At 41.0% G+C, this 21,851-nt stretch overlaps 1 protein-coding gene across 3 annotated transcripts in view; it reads left to right on the top strand.

The window, feature by feature from the left end:
• The window catches only part of LOC115203763 (protein zer-1 homolog), a 59,372-nt gene extending 43,780 nt beyond the window's left edge, over nt 1-15,592 (top strand). For all 3 annotated transcript variants that reach the window (XM_029768737.1, XM_029768736.1, XM_029768738.1), the window contains 8 exons: nt 3,687-3,902; nt 4,038-4,079; nt 4,384-4,503; nt 4,705-4,820; nt 5,142-5,330; nt 13,590-13,687; nt 13,994-14,096; nt 14,333-15,592. In XM_029768737.1, the coding sequence (XP_029624597.1) occupies nt 3,687-3,902; nt 4,038-4,079; nt 4,384-4,503; nt 4,705-4,820; nt 5,142-5,330; nt 13,590-13,687; nt 13,994-14,096; nt 14,333-14,390 (942 nt within the window). In that variant the 3' untranslated portion in view covers nt 14,391-15,592. The remainder of the gene's footprint in view (nt 1-3,686; nt 3,903-4,037; nt 4,080-4,383; nt 4,504-4,704; nt 4,821-5,141; nt 5,331-13,589; nt 13,688-13,993; nt 14,097-14,332) is intronic.
• Nucleotides 15,593-21,851: the final 6,259 nt, after the last annotated feature.

The following is a 21,851-nucleotide window of genomic DNA, read 5'->3' on the forward strand; positions in this document are numbered from 1 at the left end:
AATGAAATATCACATTTACAAAAGTATTCAGACCCTTTACTTAGTACTTTGTTGAAGCACCTTTGGCACCAATTACAGCATCAAGTTTTCTTGGGTATGACGCTACAAGATTGGCACAACTGTATTTGGGGAGTTTTTCCTATTCTCTGCAGATCCTCTCAAGCTCTGTCAGGTTGGATGGGGAGTGTCGCTGCACAGCTATTTCCAGGTCTCTCCAGAGATGTTCGATCAGGTTCAAGTCCGGACTTTGGCTGGGCCGTCTAAGGATATTGTGACTTGTCGCGAAGCCAACCCTTCATTGTCTTGGCTGTGTGCTTTGGGTCGTTGTCCTGTTGGAAGGTGAACTTTTGCCCCAGTCTGAGATCCTGCTCCAGAGCGCTCAGGACTTCATCAAGGATCTCTCTGTATTTTGCTCCGTTCATCTATACCTCAATCCTGACTAGTCTCACGGTCCCTGCCACTGAAAAACATCCCCACAGCATGATGCTGCCACCACCATGCTTCACCGTAGGGATGGTGCCAGGTTTCCTCCAGACGTGACACTTGACATTGAGGCCAAAGAGTTCAATGTTGGTTTCATCAGACCAGAGAATCTTGTTTCTCATTGTCTGAGAGTCTTTAGATGCTTTTTGGCAAACTCCAAGCGGGCTGTCATGTGCCTTTTACTGAGGAGTGCCTTCCGTCTGGCAACTCTACCATAAAGGCCTGATTTGGTGGAATGCTGCAGAGATGGTTATCCTTCTGGAAGGTTCTCCCATCTCCACAGAGGAACTCTGAAGCTCTGTCAGAGTGACCATCAGATTCATGGTCACCCTCCTGACCAAGGCCCTTCTCTCCCCACTGCTCAGTTTGGCTGGGCGGCCAGCTCTAGGAAGAGTCTTGTTGGATCCAATAATAATGGAAGCCACTGTGTTCTTGGGGACCTTCAATGCTGCAAAAATTTTTTGGTACCCTTCCCCAGATCTGTGTCTCGACACAATCCTGTCTCGGAGCTCTACAGACAATTCCTTCGACCTCATGGCTTTGTTTTTGCTCTGACATTCACTGTCATCTGTGGGACCTTATAGACAGGTGTGTGCCTTTCCAAATCATGTCCAATCAATTGAATTTATCACAGGTAGACTTCAAACAAGTAGTAGAAACATCTGAAGGATGATCAATGGAAACAGGATACACCTGAGCTCAATTTTTCGTGTCTCATAGCAAAGGGGCTGAATACTTATATAAATAAGGTTTTTCTGTTTCTGTTAAATAAATTTGCTAAAAATGTCTAAAAATGTTTTTTGCTTTGTCATTATTTGGTATTGTTTGTAGATTGATGAGGGGGGAAAAAAACTATTTTAATCAATTTTAGAATAAGGCTGTAACTTAATAAAAATGTGGAAAAAGTAAAGGGGTCTGAATACTTTCCGAAGGAACTGTATACATTTTACAGACCCTACTGAGTATTCCCTACAAGTATTTTATTTCTGCACCCAGAATAGTTCTTGCTCTAAGCCAATATGTATTCCATATACAATGATTTACTTTGGGGCATTTATTTGGCATTGGAACAGGTTTTAAAACCCCAATTTAATTAAAATGTCACTTAAATATGAACAAATGTTGAAATTTTTCTACTATTACTTGGGTAACTGTTATTTGGAAAATATCCATAATTCCATGACCCGGGAAGTTATTTTTTTGTGTTGCTGATGAGAGGCTGATCATGTGACGAGTTCGCAAATCAAATGCCCCACTTGTGCTGCCACAGGACAGCGGAAAACAAGTAAGTGAACTTATATTTATTACAATTTAAGTTAGTTTGTATTAGTTAGATTACATACTGTAGCTACCTCAATCGTTATTTCAATAAATTCGGTGACTTTATAGCAATTGCTAGCTAGCTGAAATTTAGTTAGCTAGTAGGATCAGCTAAATACAAATCCCCCTAGATACAGCCATGTCTCATAGTCACGTCATGAGATTTTTAAATTAAAGAGGAATGGAATAATACGAATGGAATGCAGTTTTCCATATTCCCATTTAGAGTTTCTGTCGCAGCATAAGAAATGCCCTTATCCGGATGATGTGACAAAGGCATTTCCTAACAGACCTAACTTTCTTTGTTGTTACTTTAAGGTTGGAACCAACATGCAGCACCTCCAGCAGGAAGAGAGGCAAGAACCGTTTGTCCGCCAGCTCAGAGACAAGCTACACTATTCACAGCCCTGTCTAATGTTCAATGTAATTAATTGCATTTCTGGACTTTTTAAAACTTCATGTATTTGTATTGTTTAAAAATTGTGCAAATTAAAGGAAATGCATGGTTTAAACATGTATTTAATGTTTATTTGTTTTAGCTGTTAGTGATAATCCTTAAATGTTAATACATTTGTTTACATCATTAAGCCTTTTTGTATGCGTTATGAACGACCAAAGGTGTCTGACCTTATAGTAAATACAGCGTCATATGATACAAGGCATTTAGGTCTGTGTTATAAATGATCAAAGGGGTCTGACTTCAAATTAAGTACAGCGTCATGCCTTAGTCTTTGTTGATGTGTTATGAATGAATGAAGGTGTCTCACTTCAAACTAAGTATTGCTGCATAAAAGTGTCAATAAATAGGTTATTAACATTCTGCTCATTTATGAAGGTTCTCTCATGATCGACAGGTTACTGTAGGGTGTGAAAGGTATTTAAATGGGTTGATGGACCTGCAAAGATTGTGTTTGCGCGCCAAAACCAAGATGATTTGGAGTAGTCCAACCTGAGATTACCGCACCAGGTGTTCATTCCTCTTCTGTTCCTCATCTGTTCCCATGCTGGCGACCAGGGCTTGATTACAACCTGTTGCAATGGTGCCAACATTTTGTGGCTGATCTTTCAGTGGGGGAGTGGATTATTGTGTCAAAGACTGCACATATAAGCCTGGGATATCAGAGTGACCTTACTGAATAAATTATTTGTCATCGTCACTACTTAACAAGGTCAAAAAGTCATAGTTATGGCAAAATCCTGCCCATTTCCACAATGTATCTTCTTAAAATGTGATTTTAAACCTAACACTAACTAATGAAGACCAAGTTTGATGTGTTGGTCCACCAGACCTTCCACGCATTAGGGCGGAAGTGTCTGGGAATGGGATTAGGTGTAATGTGACTAACATGACATCACTTTAGAGCATTTCCCATCCTTTTGCACAACATGTCACCCTTTATAAAGCACATGTTTATATCATATTCAACATATGTCACATTTGACATTGGAGATTGTCACAGTTATGCCACATTTATGAAGCATGCATACGCTTATATATGCTTTTTAACACATTTATGTAGTGCTTATGAAGGGATTATAAAGGCTTTATGAAGCCTTTATAAGGTGAAAGTCATTTAAAGCGGGACCAAACATCCAACTACTTGTCTTTTCAAATAAAAGACATCTGAATACTTACTTCGAATGTACGTGAAATTGAGATATTTTAAAGAGTATCTGAACCCCGGTCTGGAGGGGTCAACTGACCCATCACGCCAACCAACATGTCACCCTAGTAGTCTCTTCCCTTCTCAAGTTAAAGCAAAGTTTATTCCCTTCACAAATTTTAAAGGAATGGATTGGTATAAACTAAGGCTGAAGGAGTTTCCACCATATCCCTCAACTCAGCTCCCCCTTTCCCCCCTCCTCACCAATCTCCTACCCAGGTCCAGAGGAACTGCTGCCTGACGCTGTGTAACTTCAGCATCCCTGAGGAGCTGGAGTTCCAGTACGGCCGGGTCAACCTGCTGCTGCTGAAGATCCTGGAGCCGGCCCGGCAGGATGAGTCCATCCAGCGCATCGCCGTGCACCTCTGCAACGCCCTGGTCTGCCAGGTGGACAACCACCACAAGGAGGCTGTGGGCAAGATGGGCTTCGTCAAGGTAGGGAAGACTGATGTATCCATATACTTATACACAGATTCATAGATTCTCTCTCTCAAACACACCCCGCAGTAGGTTATTGATGCTTCGTGAAGTTGTGACGTATGATTTTCATGCTCACTTTTTTTTTCTCAGACAATGTTGAATCTCATCCAGAAAAAGCTACAGGACAGGATGGTGAGTCTCATTTGGATTATTTCTTGTGAATCATAAATCCATATTTTGGGCATCCCTACCATTCTACAAGTCTGAAATGACCTGGCAGAACCTGTAAAACTGGATTGAACCACATCACATTTGGATTGTGATGAGTCTTAGCTCATTCCAGACCTAATAGTATTTTTACATGCAATCCTTAAGGAAACATTGCGTGTTAAGCCAATTCAAGTGAATTGTGTCGAATGGCATTGCCTGGCAGGCTACCTAGAGTTCACTTTGGATAAAAACAAATACCAAGCACATTTTTTTGCTCTTTCTACAGTGTGACCAGGTGATGGAGTTCTCCTGGAGTGCCCTGTGGAACATCACTGACGAGACACCAGACAACTGTCAGATGTTCCTTAACTGCAAGGGCATGGGCCTCTTCCTGGACTGCCTGAAGGTTAGCACACCTCAGGGATTTGTTTAAATCTGCAACATAAACTCAATCTCTCATCTCTCTTTTTTCTTCACCTGAAGGATTCTGTTCTGTCAGGGAATGCTAGGTTTTGCCACTCAAACAGTCTTTTCCACTGAAGATTCTCGGTCTCATCATCCTGTGTGTTGCTTTTGTATGTCCTCTTTGTCCTCCCCTGGCTCTCAGGAGTTTCCAGACAAGCAGGAGCTCCACCGTAACATGCTGGGGCTGCTGGGTAATGTGGCAGAAGTGAGAGGTCTGCGACCACAACTCCTCACCCCACAGTTCATCTCTGTCTTCAGGTAAGAGAAGGTCCTTTGTCTATATTAAATGGTTAAATGCAGTCTTGTCTGATCCTGCTGCTATCTTGGACCAGAGGCCGTATGTATCAAGCATCTCAGAGTAGGAGTGCTGATTTAGGATCAGTTTTTCCTTTTGGATCACAGTGAATAAGATTACATTGATAGGGGGGACCCAATCCTAGATCAGCACTTCTACTATGAGTCGCTTGATGCATACGGACCCAGGTTCGTCTTGCAATAGAGATTGCAATACTATTGACACTAACCTGGATAAATAAAGCTGGATTCTGCTTTGCTACTGTGAATGTTCTCTGGTGACAGTAACCTGCTGGACAGCAAGGCAGATGGGATTGAGGTGTCCTATAATGCGTGCGGGGTGCTGTCCCACATCGTGTTTGATGGGCCAGAGGCGTGGGCCATGGAAGAGCCACTGAGGGACACGGTCATGGACAAGATGATGGACGCTATCCAGAGCTGGGACGTCACCTCCCGCCGGAATATCAACTACAGGTAAACGGAGAGCTCAATTGAGATGGGCCTCTTGAGACACAGCGGTGGCCGCTGATTGGCTGAATTACCCAAGGTGGTTGGAGTTGTCAACAAAGCAGCATGACAGAAATATGATGCCAAGTTTTCGAGCTACCGATAGTTTCTTTGAGAAGATATATAAAGCAATCTTTGCATTTGAATAACAGCATAAATACACCTATTTCACGTTGCATGTTAAAAACCGAATGACCACTGCTGCACCTGCTGCCACTGTTTCGAACAGATTAGATTATGCTATTTAGAAACAGCAGCCAGCTCACGAAAGAATGAATGCACCAGGATAGCTAGCTAAGATAATGTCACAAAGCATAATGCGCTAGCCAGTTAACTTTCATTCTGAAATAACTTCTAATTTCCGAGTTAGTCAGATATTAGTTTTGAAAGACTTGAGTTTGACATGAGAGCTAACTAGCTAGGAGTTAGCTAGCTGCTGCTTATCAAAAGTAGATAGCTAACTGGTTAATTTGACCAATAAATCAACCAAACTTTTTCAAAAATGTTCTTTAGCTGGCTAATTAATTTGGTAATGCTTTGTGATACACCTGGTTTATGCTGTTTTAGTCCACACAACATGTCGCCCTGTCACCTACGGTAAAACCTTATAAACAACATCGGGGGAAACAATAACATTGGCCATGCTTTTTGTTCTACCAGATCCACGATGAGAAGGTTCTAGCTAGTGTATCCTCTGTCCTTGGACTCTTCTTGGATGTAGTTGATCCGTTTATCAGGTCCCAAGCTCTCATGACTGTTATGATTATTTATTTACAAGTTACTTACAATTAGCTTTTTGCTTTAGGGCCATCTGTACCTGATAAAGCAGATCTAGTCTCACGTGCAGAAGTAAGTCGTCTGGCGCGAGAGACTCATTGGGAGGAAGAGAGTAGCGCAGACCCAGAAGTTCTGACTGAACGGATGCACATTTGAGCACCCCGGACGGTCCATTTACTTTGTGCTGTTATAATTTATGCTATGATATACTGCGATTTCATTGGGGCAGTTCCCCCTCATAGCAAATAGCTGGTAAATCAAATAAAATGTATTTATATAGCCCTTCTTACATCAGCTGATATCTCAAAGTGCTGTACAGAAACCCAGCCTAAAACCCCAAACAGCAAGCAACGCAGGTGTAGAAGCACGGTGGCTGGGAAAAACTTCCTAGAAAGGCCAAAACCTAGGAAGAAACCTAGAGAGGAACCAGGCTATGAGGGGTGGGCAGTCCTCTTCTGGCTGTGCCGGGTGGAGATTATAACAGCACATGGCCAAGATGTTCAAATGTTCATAAATGACCAGCATGGTCAAATAATAATAATCATAGTAGTTGTCGAGGGTGCAACAAGTCAGTAACACAAGAGTAAGTGTCAGTTGGCTTTTTCATAGCCGATCTTTGAGAGTATCTCTACCGCTCCTGCTGTCTCTAGAGAGTTGAAAACAGCAGGTCTGGGAAAGGTAGCACGTCCGGTGAACAGGTCAGGGTTCCAGCAGTTCTGGGACAGCAGGTCTGGGACAGGTAGCACGTCCGGTGAACAGGTCAGGGTTCCATAGCTGCAGGCAGAACAGTTGGAACTGGAGCAGCAGCACGGCCAGGTGAACTGGGGACAGCAAGGAGTCATCAAGCCAGGTAGTCCTGAGGCATGGTCCTAGGGCTCAGGTCCTCCGAGAGAGAGAAAGAAAGAAAGAGAGAAAGAGAGAATTAGAGAGAGCATATTTAAATTCACACAGGACACTGGAAAAGACAAGAGAAATACTCCAGATGTGACAGACTGACCCTAGCCCCCCGACACATAAACTACTGCAGCATAAATACTGGAGGCTGAGACAGGAGGGGTCAGGAGACACTGTGGCCCCATCCGATGAAACCCCCGGACAGGGCCAAACAGGTAGGATATAACCCCACCCACTTTGCCAACGCACAGCCTCCACACCACTGGAGGGATATCGCCAACCACCAACATACCATCCCGGGACAAAACAATGGAAGCAATGTTCGCATGACCTATGTGCCCACGGAGGCGGAGCTGGCTGTCACTGAGGGGCAGAGTAGTACAGTGCATTGGGAAAGTATTAAGACCCCTTCACTTTTTCCACCTGTTGCTTTGGGAATCGAAATTGAGCTCAGGTGCATCCTGTTTCCATTGATCATCCTTGAGATGTTTCTACAACTTGATTGGAGTCCACCTGTGGTAAATTCAATTGATTGGACATGATTTGGAAAGGCACACACCTGTCTATACAGTACATTCGGTAAGGGAAGATCCCCATGAAATGGACAAAAATGAATGGCATCTTATTGGCATTGGGCGAACCATATACACTATCACAAATACCACTCAAATGGACGGCAGTTTATCAAAACCATATTGCAAGCGGAACATGGCAAATGCCAAGTGTCATACTCCAAAAATCCCCAAAACCGCAGATTTTCATATGGGAAATGGTCACAAAGTCAGGTCCCAAGGGTGAAATTTTCAAAATCTCATTTTTTTTCTCAACATTTTTAAACCTCATAAAAAGTGTTTTTTTTGCACTGTTTTTTGAAATGTTTGATTTTTTATGGATATACATTGGCAATGGACACTGCCAACTTGCAGAAGAGCATGTTCACACTGACAATATAGCATATGTGTAATGGACACTGTCCATTTGGTGATGGAAAATCCCTCATTAAATACATTGGAAATGTACAAACATAAACTGTCCGTTTGCAATGGCCTACAATGGGCATTTACCATCATGAATTGGACATGCTCTAAAATATTGGGATGGCCAAGCAGTGATAGTGGTTCCTCTCCATCGCTCGTTGGTGTTGATTTCAGCCTGATTTCAGCCTGTCCATTTGCTGATGGAAAATCCATCATTAAATACATTGGAAATGTACACTGTCCATTTGCAATATAAAATGTACAATACCAATATATTATACTGCCATCAGGTCAACCATCAGTCAATAAGATATCATACTGACACCAAACTCACTTTGTCCAACTCTTTTAGAAGCCAACTATCACATATTTCAGAGCCGGCCCACAATTCATTGCGCCTTCTGTTAAAACCATTAAAAAAACTTCAAAAACATAGTTACATTCAAGCTGCGGGTCCAGTTCTGACATTATGTGTAGACCTAGCTGAGGCGACCCCGAATCCTGAGTCGATAGGTCATTCGGAGACCGAGCAGTGACCTTAATCTCTTGACGGTCGCCTAGGATAGGGGGCGCTACAGCGATATTTGAAAAAAATGTGTGCCCATTTTAAACGGCCTCCTACTCAAACTCAGAAGCTAGGATATGCATATAATTAATACTTGTGGATAGAAAACACCCTAAAGTTTCTAAAACTGTTTGAATGGTGTCTGTGAGTATAACAGAACTCATATGGCAGTCAAAACCCCGAGACCGATCGTAACAGGATGTGGAATTCTGAATTGCGGACTCAACTTCAGCACCTTGCCTATAAATCACACCGTGAGCAATGGTTCATTGAGCACTTCCTATTGCTTCCACTAGATGTCACCAGTCTTTACAAAGTGATTTAAGCCTTCTACTGTGAAAACTGAATGAATGAGACGCAGTGGAACGTGGTCACACGGAGAGGGCCATCACCATTATGACGCCGGCGCCCCTGGCTACCCTCCCCTTTCGAAACGTTTTGAAACACAATGCAAGCGTCCCCCTTGAATCTTATTGGAGCTCTGGTTGAAAAAGGCCCTAAAGATTTATGTTATACAACGTTTGACATGTTTGAACGAACCTAAATTTTAAAAAAAATGTTGAGAGAGAAGTCCCGCAGCCGACGGAAGTTTTGGAGCAGCCTTCAGAACGCGCTAACAAGAACAAGCTATTGGGACGTAAAGGATTAACTTTTTCGAATTAAAATACATTTGTTGTGGACCTGGGATTCCTGGAAGTGCTTTCTGATAAAGATAATCAAAGGTAAGGGATTATTGACAATAGTATACAAGAGTAGATGTGATATGCGATTGTTCCAAGATGGCGCTGACCTGTAACAGTAGCCTATTTTTCTGAGTATCGCATCCCCTTTTATCGCAAAGTGTGATTACCCAGTAAAGTTATTTTTAAATCTGGCTTTACAGGTGCTTTCAAGAGATATTCATCTATAAATCTTAGAATGACAATATTACATTTTAAAAATGTTTTCGAATAGTAATTTAGTAAATTGTAGCGCTGTTTCACCAGATGCATTTGAGGGAAAATAGTTAGTCAACGTCATGCGCCGATGTAAAATGCTGTTTTTATATATAAATATGAACTTTATCGAACAAAAGAATGCATGTATTGTGTAACATGATGTCCTAGGTGTGTCATCTGATGAAGATTGTCAAAGTTTAGTGCTGCATTTAGCTGTTTTTTGGTTATTTGTGATGCATGTGGTTGGTCGGAAAATGGCTATGTGGCTACTTTTACGATATACTCCTCTAACATAATCTAATGTTTTGCTTTTGCTGTAAAGCCTTTTTTAAATCGGACAACGTGGTTCGATTCAGGAGAGGTGTATCTATAAAACGATATAACATAGTCCTATATTTGTATTTTTTTTTTAAAGAAATTTGTTATGCTAATGGAGATAGGATTAATTAGTGCTGAAAATTAACCTTTTCCAGGCGTTGCTACGGGGTCCCTGAAAGTGCTATCAGACAGAAACTTTAGGGACTGTCTCTATAGGCCGAGGCTGTTTCAATGCACCTAATCTTGTGATTCTGGGACTTTTCTAAATGTTGTCATTTTCGCGATGTTCAAAATGAATTGAAGTTATTGCAAATGGACAAGGCTGTTTCTCGGCCTGAGAACCTTCTAGAGCCACATAACTCACCCTGTTTTCACTGTTAATTCCACACGGCCAAGGTTAGGCTTGCATAGATCGGGAAGACCTTAGGAACGTTCCTGTGGTTGAATTGTGCTTCTAGCCTTAACCTCTTACATCTAGATATTCCGCTAGCGGAACGCCTCGCCAATATCCAATGATAGAGCGTGGCGCGAATTACAAACTCCTCAAAAATCCCAAAACGTTCAATTTTTTTTTGTAATTGTTCTCAGATCGACCACTTTCCAAATCCCCTACTGTTTTTCGCCCAGGGACTGCAGAGTCATCATTCCCCGTTCTGGCGCCTTCTGAGAGCCTATGGGAGCCTTAGAAAATGTCACGTTACAGCAGAGATCCTCTATTTTCCATAAAGAGGCTATAGAAGGCCAAGAAATGGTCAGAGAGGGCACTTCCTGTATAGAATCTTCTCAGGTTTTGGCCTGCCATATGAGTTCTGTTATACTCACAGACACCATTCAAACAATTTTAGAAACTTTAGGGTGTTTTCTATCCAAATAAAATAATTAGATGCATATTCTAGTTTCTGGGCAGGAGTAATAACCAGATTAACCTCTTACATCTAGATGTTCCGCAAGCAGAACGCCTCGCCAATATCCAATGATAGGGCGTGGCGCGAATTACAAACTCCTCAAAAATCCCCAAACTTCAATTTTTCAAACATATGACTATTTTACACCATTTTAAAGACAAGACTCTCCTTTATCTAACCACATTGTCCGATTTCAAAAAGGCTTTACAACGAAAGCAAAACATTAGATTATGTCAGGAGAGTACCCAGCCAGAAATAATCAGACACCCATTTTTCAAGCTAGCATATAATGTCACAAAAACCAAAACCACAGCTAAATGCAGCACTAACCTTTGATGATCTTCATCAGATGACACTCCTAGGACATTATGTTATACAATACATGCATGTTTTGTTCAATCAAGTTCATATTTATATCAAAAAACAGCTTTTTACATTAGCATGTGACATTCAGAACTAGCATTCCCACCGAACACTTCCGGTGAATTTACTAAATTACTCACGATAAACGTTCACAAAAAACATAACAATTATTTAAAGAATTATAGATAGAGAATTCCTTTATGCAATCGCGGTGTCCAATTTTAAAATAGCTTTTCGGTGAAAGCACATTTTGCAGTATTCTGAGTAGATAGCCCGGCCATCACAGGCTAGCTATTTTGACACCCACCAAGTTTGGTACTCACCAAACTCAGATTTACTATAAGAAAAATTGGATTACCTTTGCTGTTCTTCGTCAAAATGCACTCCCAGGACTTCTACTTCAACAACAAATGTTGGTTTGGTTCCAAATAATCCATAGTTATATCCAAATAGCGGCGTTTTGTTCGTGCGTTCAAGACACTATCCGAAGGGTAATGAAGGGTGACGCGCCCGCGCGTATCGTGACAAAAAAATTCAAAATATTCCATTACCGTACTTCGAAGCATGTCAAACGCTGTTTAAAATCTATTTTTATGCAATTTTTCTAAAATAGCGATAATATTCCGACCGGGAGACGTTGTTTTCGTTCAAAGACTGAAAATGTAAAATGGGCTCCTCACGTGCACGCGTGCGCCCGTCTCATTGTTCTCAGATCGACCACTATCCAAATGCGCTACTGTTTTTCAGCCAGGGACTGCAGAGTCATCATTCCCCGTTCTGGCGCCTTCTGAGAGCCTATGGGAGCCTTAGAAAGTGTCACGTTACAGCAGAGATCCTCTGTTTTCAATAAAGAGGCTAAAGAAGGCCAAGAAATGGTCAGAGAGGGCACTTCCTGTTTGGAATCTTCTCAGGTTTTGGCCTGCCATATGAGTTCTGTTATACTCACAGACACCATTCAAACAGTTTTAGAAACTTTAGGGTGTTTTCTATCCAAATCAAACAATTATATGCATATTCTAGTTTCTGGGCAGGAGTAATAAACAGATTAAATCGGGTACGTTTTTTATCCGGCCGTGAAAATACTGCCCCCTATCCATAACAGGTTAATATGTTTACTGTTTTATGGATGTTATAGGTAAAGATCTTAGAGTTTAATTCGGCAGATGGTAACTCTTTAAACAAATTCTAATGAGTTCATTGTAACATAATTCATTTAATTGTGTAAGAATTAAACATAGTTAGTGGATTAAATAAATAACAGTCATCAGATCAATGAAAGTAAAGTCACGACAAATGTTACCATCAAGGACTGGGGAGTTTTTCAGGATACAAATAAACGAATGGAGCTAAGCACATATAAAATCCTAGAGGAAAACCTGGTTCAGTTTGTTTTCCACCAAACATTGGGAGATCAATTCACCTTTCAGCAGTACAACAATCTAAAAAGACAAATGTACACTGGAGTTGCTTACCAAGAAGACCATGAATGTTCCTGACTGGCCAAGTTACAGTTTTGACTTAAATCTGCTTGTAAATCAATGGCAAGACCTGAAATGGTTGTCTAGTAATGATCAACAACCAATTTGACAGAGCTTGATCTTTTTGAAAAAATAATGGGCAAATGTTGCACAATCCAGGTTTGGAAAGCTCTAAAGGCGTCCGCATGCTTCCCAGCTGAAACATTTTGTGACTTTTTTGTTTGTTTTGGACTTGGTTTTTTCGGCTTTTCGGGCACACATTTTTTCTGAAGGCCAGCTGAAGTTGGTAGCCGAAGTCTACGTCCCCTTCGTCAGTGATTGGTCCACAGTAGGGATTTTACAGTGCACATTTTTTCATTTAGAAATACTGCACCAAACATCTTAGTTAGATATAAAATTGTGTGACTAAGATCTCCCCCGGCAAAACATAAAAATGTATGACAGATTTCTTGAGTTTGGACGAAGTGTATACTGGCTACGGCATTTCGAAATGGACAAACGGTACTATTGCCGCTTTTTCTCTTTTAAGGAAGTATGCGAGCACACTCTTTCGACTAGGCGCCAGACGAACTGAAGCATGCTGATGCCTTTAGACTTACCCAGCAAGACTCACAGCTGTAATCGCTGGCAAAGGTGGTTCTACAAAGTGTTGACTCAGGGGTGTGAACTCAGGGGTGTGAAAACATGTTTTCACTTTGTCATTACGGGGTATTGTGTGTAGATGGGTGAGGAAAAAATTATATTTAATTCATTTTGATTTTAGGATGTAACACGAAAATTAGGAATAAGTCAAGGGGTAGGAATACTTTCTGAAGGCACTATGCATTTTTAATACAATTACTTTCTTGATCACAATCTCAATAAAATGCCTGTATAGGCAAGCCACCGCTGTTAAGGTTACAAATATCACCCTGATTCCAACTACAAGATGTGCGAGTGGATTTCACTTTTCTGAATAATGTTTCTGAATTAACACCTACCTGGCTTTCTCCCTCCCTTTTTTCTGTTCAGATCCTTTGAACCCATCTTGCGCCTGCTGCCCCAGAGCATCGCCCCAGTCAGTCAGCACTGGGCCACGTGGGCACTCTTCAACCTGGTGTCGGTCTACCGTGAGTATTGATACAAAGACTGATCCCACTTCTGACACCAGTAAGCAAGTTGCTGGGTAAACTTGCTTATTGGTGTCAGTGGTGGGATCCATCTTTGCCTCACTGTATCAATTTGAGAGACCTCTGGCCTGGGGTCAGTTATTTCTTTATATTGTTATATTAATAATAAAATAAATGTGGATTGACTTTTGGAGTATTTATTTGAAGAGAATACAGCCCAGTGCCCACACTTTGTCACTCATCAGGGAAATATGTTTGCTTTCGAGAAATGTTTTTCTCACTTATTTTCTTCCTCTCTTCCCTCAGCGAGTAAGTACTGCCCTCTGCTGATAAAAGAAGGAGGGATTGTTCTCCTGGAGAAGGTGCTGGAGCTCCAGACATCACATGAAGAGACCAAGGACATGGCACAGTATGAACTCACCTATTAACCCATCCAAATTTTATAACCAATGCGATATTTATGGAGGGATTGTTGATCAGTTTGGGGTCTATCACATTGCATTTACTTTCATTTCAAGCAATGAGTTGAAATTTTGTTCATAAATTGAGGACTGCCATGTATGTATTGACTTGAATTTGAATGGAATGGAGCCCAACCCTGGTGAATGAAATTAAAATGCTGAAGCCTCCCTCTCTCTGTTTCAGGAAGGTGATGGAGCAGTGTGAGAACTTCAAAGAAGATCCCATGGAAACGACGAGGTAGACAATGGCCAACAGAGGACGACGTCAGGAGAGCAGTACCGCTAGACGAACAAAAAGGCAAAACTTCATAGGAACCCTTCACTATCTTCTCACCACAAGTGTCAATTGTGTGCATCAATTTACTGTAGAGCAGAGCAACTGTTCTTTGCCTCTCAGCCAGGCTTTCTGGACAGAACCTTGTTATGCGACACTATTAGGAAGTTGAGATGTGGTGCACGGAGTTGGTGTGTCTGTGTGTGTGTGCGCGCGCGTGTGTGTGTTGCACACACATGATAAGCATAATTTGTATAATGTATTTGTGTTCATTTATTGATTTGTTTTGCTTTTTGGTGGGCGTGCTTGTCCTCGTTTGGGTGTGAGTGTGCTAGAGTGTGTTTGTGTGTGTAATGAGTGTGTGTAATAAGAGTGTGTGTGTGTGTGGAAGGACGTATGTGTGTTATAATAAGGATCAAAACACCAGGGAGATGTTTGCCTCTGAAAAATAGGAAACAAAAATGGAGGTTGTTATGGTATTTTTCCCACCTTAGTCTGTTATATTGGGTCTCCGTTGTATAAGCTTAATTTCCAACACAGCGCCGTCAACGCCCATCATGCTCCTTCTCAGAATCCTCAGTCCACAGCAATTTCTGATGCAGAAATTTCAAATGGATGACGCCATGAGGTGTGGACGGTTGATTAGTTTTATCCCAAACAGCACTGCTCTGTGGACAGTTGTTATTGAGCAGTGAAGTTGCCATGTCTGTGGATGTATCTCTATCCCACACTGATCGAGAGCGTGACCGTGGAGGTGTGTAGCCGTGACAAGGACCCCAGTAGAAGTCTTCCTAGATCCTGTGGCATGGGGAAGGACTTTTTGTTTTTCGTTGTACGTATTTGGAGTTGCCATCTGTCCCATCATTGTTTATGTCAGTTTTTTTGCTATATGATTATAAACATTCCTATGATTTAATCTGTAAATCTAGGCTTTGTTCCCCATTCCTTACATATATAACCCACAAACGAGCTGAATGATGAGAAACAAATCAGGAAGGACTATACTGTTAGGGGTTTTGGAATCTCAACCAAAAAATGCCCATGTTCTTAAATGTTAAGGAAAATCTGAAGGTGGATGATTTTAGCTTTGTGTCTTTTGTGTATATGGATACAATGCCCTCAACCATAAAGTCTTAGTGTCATATATTTAGATTTGACACATTTAGGAAAGCCTGTATCTTATTTCTGAACATTTAGTTGCCATGTAAGGAATCTTTAGCCTAACATTTGCACATGATTTGGTAAGGTGGTATACTTGGTCTCCAAAAGCTAACATCAAATGTGAAGATTAGTTCATAAAATGCTGACCTCAGATTTTTACGCAACATTAATTCAAGAATTTATGCTGTATTGTAATATTCAGTGGGGTCAGAAATTTTTGACACCCTAGATAAAGATGAGCATAAATGACTGTAAAATAAATAATAAAAATACTGAGCTATATTTTATGCAAAAAAAAGGGAAATTATATTTTATACCAGTACAATTACTCAAAGAAATAGATATTGTTTAACAAGTAATATTTTTTTTCTCAAAGGTAGGGGTCAAGATTGACACCCCTGTTTTCAATACCTTGCGAGGATAACGGTACAGAGACTTTTTCTAAAATGTTTTATGAGTTGGAGAACACAATGGGAGGGATCTTATCCCCATCCTAAATACAGAATCCTTCCAGATCCTTGATATCCTTTGTCTGCGCTGATGGACTGCCCTCTTCAATGCAAACCACAGGTTTTCAATGGGTTTCAAGTCCAGAGACGGAGATAGCTATTCCAAAATGTTGATTTTGAGGCCAATTAACAATTTCTTAGTGGATTTTGATGTCTTGCTGGAAGTTCCACTTGCGGCCATGTTTCAGTTGCTCCATCTTAAAATGGATGACATCCATGGGTCTTTGTTCAGAACTAATTACTAATTTCCCCCTACAGACCTTGATGTCAGTAGAGATAAATAGCCTATCATTAGAAGGAATATGTTCCACACTACACTTACTGTTCATAGATTGATCATTAGTTGTATTATTATTTTTGATATTTCACATGAAGTCCCAACACATTCAAACATGGATTTTTCCTTCGCTTCTTGAACAGAAATCCCCTCTGGTCCATTAGATATAGAATTAATTCATCTTTGCTTTTCCATGTACATTGTCTTAATACTTTTTCATGTGATTTTGTATGTTTGTATGGTGCATTCGGAAAGTATTCAGACCCCTTGACTTTTTCCACATTTTGTTACATTACAGCCTTATTCTAAAATTGCTCAAATATTTTTTTCCCCTCATCAATCTACACACACTACCCCATAATGACAAAGCAAAAACAGCTTTTTAGAAATTGTTGCAAATGTATTTAACATAAAAAAATATAATACCTTATTTACATAAGTATTCAGGCCCTTTGCTATGAGACTCAAAATTGAGCTCAGGTGCATCCTGTTTCCAATGATCATCCTTGAGATGTTTCTACAACTTGATTGAGTCCACCTGTGGTAAATTCAATTGATTGGATGCGGTTTGGAAAGGCACACTCCTGTCTATATAAGGTATTGTGTGTAGTTTGATGAGGTGGAAAAGAACAATTGAATCCATTTTAAAATAATGCTGTAAAGATTTTTTGGGGGAAAAAAGTATTGGGGTCTGAATACTTTCCGAATGCACTGTATGCCTCATTCAACCATATTTATATTGTTATTTTACAATTATGGTGGGAGGTTATTTCCAAATGGGAGGCTGAATTGGGCAAGGCCTGTAGGAATGGAAAACATATTATTGTTGTTAGAACCTCACTTCATAAGAATTTTGCTGATGTTTGATTCTCTAATATTCAATAAATGGGTAGAGTTACATAGCACCAAAGGGAGGATGGGTCTTGGTTGATTTGTATAGGTCTTTCAGGCTGCAGCATCAGCTCTTTAGCACTTAATGAACATATCACATACTGTACAGTAAGTTAATAAAAAGGAGACGATTCAGTTGTAAATGTGGGGCATCTGAGGAAAATGTAGGTAACCCTTACTTGACATCACTCTTCTAAGTCTTCATAAGAGCAATGTATTCAGAAAAATAGTGAAATTAGGGCTATATTATATTCAGTGCCTTCAGAAAGTATTCACACCCCTTGACTTTTTCCACATTTTGTTGTTTCAAAGTGGGATTAAAATAGATTTAATTGTAATGTTTTTTTGTCAATGATCTACACAAAATACAAATGTCCAAGCAAAGTGAAAAGAAATTCAATAAAATAAATAATTATGGAAAATGAAACACTATCTTGGTTAGATAAGTGTTCAACCCCCTGAGTCAAATACATGTTAGAATCACCTTTGGCAGCAATTACAGCTGTGAGTCTTTCTGGGTAAAAGGCGCTGCATGGTCAAGCTGATGACTGCAATGCGGCCTCCACAGAAGTCATGGCTTTCATACTTCTTGCGCTTCTGGGAGCTGTCAAATGCATCCAATAAATGGCTCTGCACTGCACCACTCAGTGCTTCAGGGCTCACATGCAGTGCCTTCGGAAAGTATTCAGACCCCTTGACTTTTTCCACATTCTGTTACGTTACAGCCTTATTAAAAAATGTATTAAATTGTTTTTTTCCCTCAACAATCTACACACAATTCCCCATAATGACAAAGCAAAAACTGGTTTTTAGAAATGTTTGCTAATTTATTAACATTTACATTTTTGTAATTTAGCAGACACTCTTATCCAGAGCAATTTACAGTAGTGACTGAATACATTTTGGTCCTTTTTCATACTAATATTAGGTAGGTGTTAATGTTTTGTACCCTCGTCTGATGAAATTACATATATTTAGCCTACTAGTCAGCCATGCATGTCTTTGCACTGATGATGACAGAGGAGTTGTTCAGTTGCTGATAAACAGGCAAGTAAAGGAAGAGGGTTTTATTAAACTAAATTGAAAAAATGTTATTTTCTAAAAATATTTTTTAATAGCATTTTGCTTAAAGTTTGTAAAGCTTACCACACTTTCTTCCCCCTTGATCTCCGTGCGCATGATAGTGTTGACTTCCACAACCTTATATGGCAAACCATAGTAGTTGAGGAATGCTCACATTTTGCTGCAGTTTGAACAGGTCTTGTACTGATATATACAGTAAACTTCAAGTCGTTGGCAAACGTCAGATCAGAGCCCAAGTTTGAGGGGATGCCCTATTGGGGAGCTGTGCGTAAATATGAGAGTGCGCACAGTGGTTGTCCCCATGTATCTTTATTTCTAAACCGTTGCATTAAAACATGAGACATAATTTAAAAAGTGTAGCAGCAAGTTGTTTTGTGCACATCCAGGGAAATGCTGATGACTGTTACAGAGAGAGACACATACTGTAGCCATAAAGGAATGGATGTCCCACAATGAATGAGAGATTGCACAATGAATGATGTGACATCAGTGGCGGTCGGTGCCATTTAAGATGAGGGAGGGCGATTCATTTTTAATGAGCATGGCCTTATTTCTATTACAGCATATTGGATGGCTGTCATTCATATTCCATTCACCCAGATCAATATAGCATCGATAGGTTTAGGCTACTACATGATACTAAAATGTTCCTTATACACATCACAAGGTTGCTACAACCTAGCCTACAAATTAAAGTTACGACGTACACTACCGTTCAAAAGTTTGGGGTCACTTAGAAATGTCCTTGTTTTTGAAAGAAGGGAACATTTTTTGTCTATTAAAATAATGTCAAATTGATCAGAAATACAGTGTAGACATTGTTAATGTTGTAAATTACTATTGTAGCTGGAAACGGCATGCTGGCCTTCTAGGCAGAGTTGCAAAGAAAAAGCCATATCTCAGACTGGCCAATAAAAATAAAAGATTAAGATGGGAAAAAGATCACAGACACTGGACAGAGGAACTCTGCCTAGAAGGCCAGCATCCCGGAGTCGCCTGTTCACTGTTGACGTTGAGACCGGTGTTTTGTGGGTACTATTTAATGAAGCTGCCAGTTGAGGACTTGTGAGGCATCTGTTTCTCAAACTAGACACTAATGTACTTGTCCTCTTGCTCAGTTGTGCACCGTGGCCTCCCACTCCTCTTTCTATTCTGATTAGGGCCAGTTTGTGTGTGTTCTGTGAAGGGAGTAGTACACAGCGTTGTACGAGATCTTCAGTTTCTTGGCAATTTCTCGCATGGACTAGCCTTCATTTCTCAGAACAAGAATAGACTGACGAGTTTCAGAAGAAAGTCTTTGTTTCTGGCCATTTTGAGCCTGTAATCAAACCCACAAATGCTGATGCTCCAGATACTCAACTTGTCCAAAGGCCAGTTGTATTGCTTCTTTAATCAGAACAACCGTTTTCAGCTGTGCTAACATAATTGCAAAAGGGTTTTCTAATGATCAATTAACCTTTTAAAATGATAAACTTGGATTAGCTAACACAAAGTGCCATTGGAACACAGGAGTGAATGTTGCTGATAATGGGCCTCTGTACATCTATGTAGATATTCCATTAAAAAATCTGCTGTTTCCAGCTTCAATAGTCATTTACAACATTAACAATGTCTACACTGTGTTTCTGATCAAATTTATGTTATTTCAATGGACAAAAAAATTGCTTTTCTTTCAAAAACAAGGACATTTCTAAGTGACCACAAACTTTTGAACGGTAGTGTAGGTGCACAGGTCGAGAGAGAATTTGAGTTATCAAGGTGACAGTGACACATTCAATACTGCCTTGCACACTCTTGAATACTAGCTGACCAGGTATGTTTATCCCTGTTTCATTCCGTTTGCTTCTATTTAAGAAAAGTTTTTCAACAGAATTTGGCGGAATGAGAACACACCTGATCACCCGCAAGAACAGTTCACTTTTAAAGCAGCCACATACAAACAGCATGATCACTTTTCTCATTGTATAATTCCTTCTTGCATCTATGCTCTCTCCAATCACCTTTTCCCTTCGCTGGTGGACTTTTTTTTTCTTTTTTTTTACTATTTTCTACATTGTAGAATAATAGTGAAGACATCAAAACTATGAAATAACACATATGGAATCATGTAGTAACCAAAAAAGTGTTAAACAAATCAAAATATATTTTATATTTTATAATCTTCAAAGTAGCCACCCTTTGCCTTGATGACAGCTTTGCACACTCTTGGCATTTTCTTAACCAGCTTAATGAGGAATGATTTTCCAACTGTCTTGAAGGAGTTCCTGTAACGGTCTGGGCGTAGTGGGTGCGGAGTGGGTGCACCTCCTTCACCGCGGTTGGAGTTGGCCAATTACGCACGGCCTTAACGCGGTCACACTCCATCACCACCCCCGAGGTGGAAATGCGATAACCCAGGAATGAGACGGCTCGTTTGGAGAACTCACACTTCTCAGCCTTGACGTATAGGTCATGCTCCAGCAGTCTACCAAGCACTCTGCGCACCAGAGACACATGCGCGGCGATCAGATCAGGATATCGTCGATATACACAATCACGCCCTGCCCGTGCAGGTCCCTGAGAATCTTGTCCACAAAGGATTTAAAGATGGCTGGAGCATTCTTCAGCCCATACAGCATGACGAGGTACTCATAGTGGCCCGATGTGGTACTAAACGCGGTTTTCCACTCGTCTCCCTCCCGAATACGCACCAGATTATACTCGCTCCTGAGGTCCAGTTTCGTGAAAAACCTTGCTCCGTGAAATTATTCCACCGCCGTAGCGGGTAACTAAACCCCACTGTAATGGAATTGAGACCTCTATAATCAATGCACGGACGCAGACCTCCCTCCTTTTTCTTCATGAAAAAGAAACTCGAGGAGACGGGTGAAATGGAGGGCCGAATGTATCCCTGTCCCAGAAATTCCGTGACATATGTCTCCATAGCCAACGTCTCCTCCTGAGACAATGGGTACACGTGACTTCTGGGAAGCGTAGCATTTACCTGGAGGTTTATCGCACAATCCCCCTGTCGATGGGGTGGTAATTTAGTCGCCCTCTTCTTACAGAAGGCGAGAGCCAAATCGGCATACTCAAGGGGAATGCACACAGTGGAACCCTGGTCTGGACTTTCCACTGACGTGGCACCGATGAAAACTCCCATACACCTACCTGAACACTCCTCTGACCACCCCTGGAGAACCCCCTGTTTCCACGAAATACTGGGATTGTGACTGGCCAGGGCACCCCCAGCACCACATGAAACGCAGGTGAATCGAAAAGGAAGAGACTAATCCGCTCCTTATGATTCCCCTGCGTTACCATGTCCAGTGGAACCGTGGCCTCCCTGACCAACCCTGACCCTAATGGCCGGCTATCTAAGGAGTGCACGAGGAAGGGGGGATCTATCGGCACCAGCGGAATCCCCAGCTTGAGGGTGAGTCCGCGATCCATAAAGTTCCCAGCTGCGCCTGAATCGACTAGAATGTCAGAATGTTACAGATGTTACTCTGTATTATTTAGTCAGCAG

This window comes from Salmo trutta, chromosome 12 (genome assembly GCF_901001165.1).
Source record: "Salmo trutta chromosome 12, fSalTru1.1, whole genome shotgun sequence".
Classification (NCBI taxonomy): Eukaryota; Metazoa; Chordata; class Actinopteri; order Salmoniformes; family Salmonidae; genus Salmo; species Salmo trutta.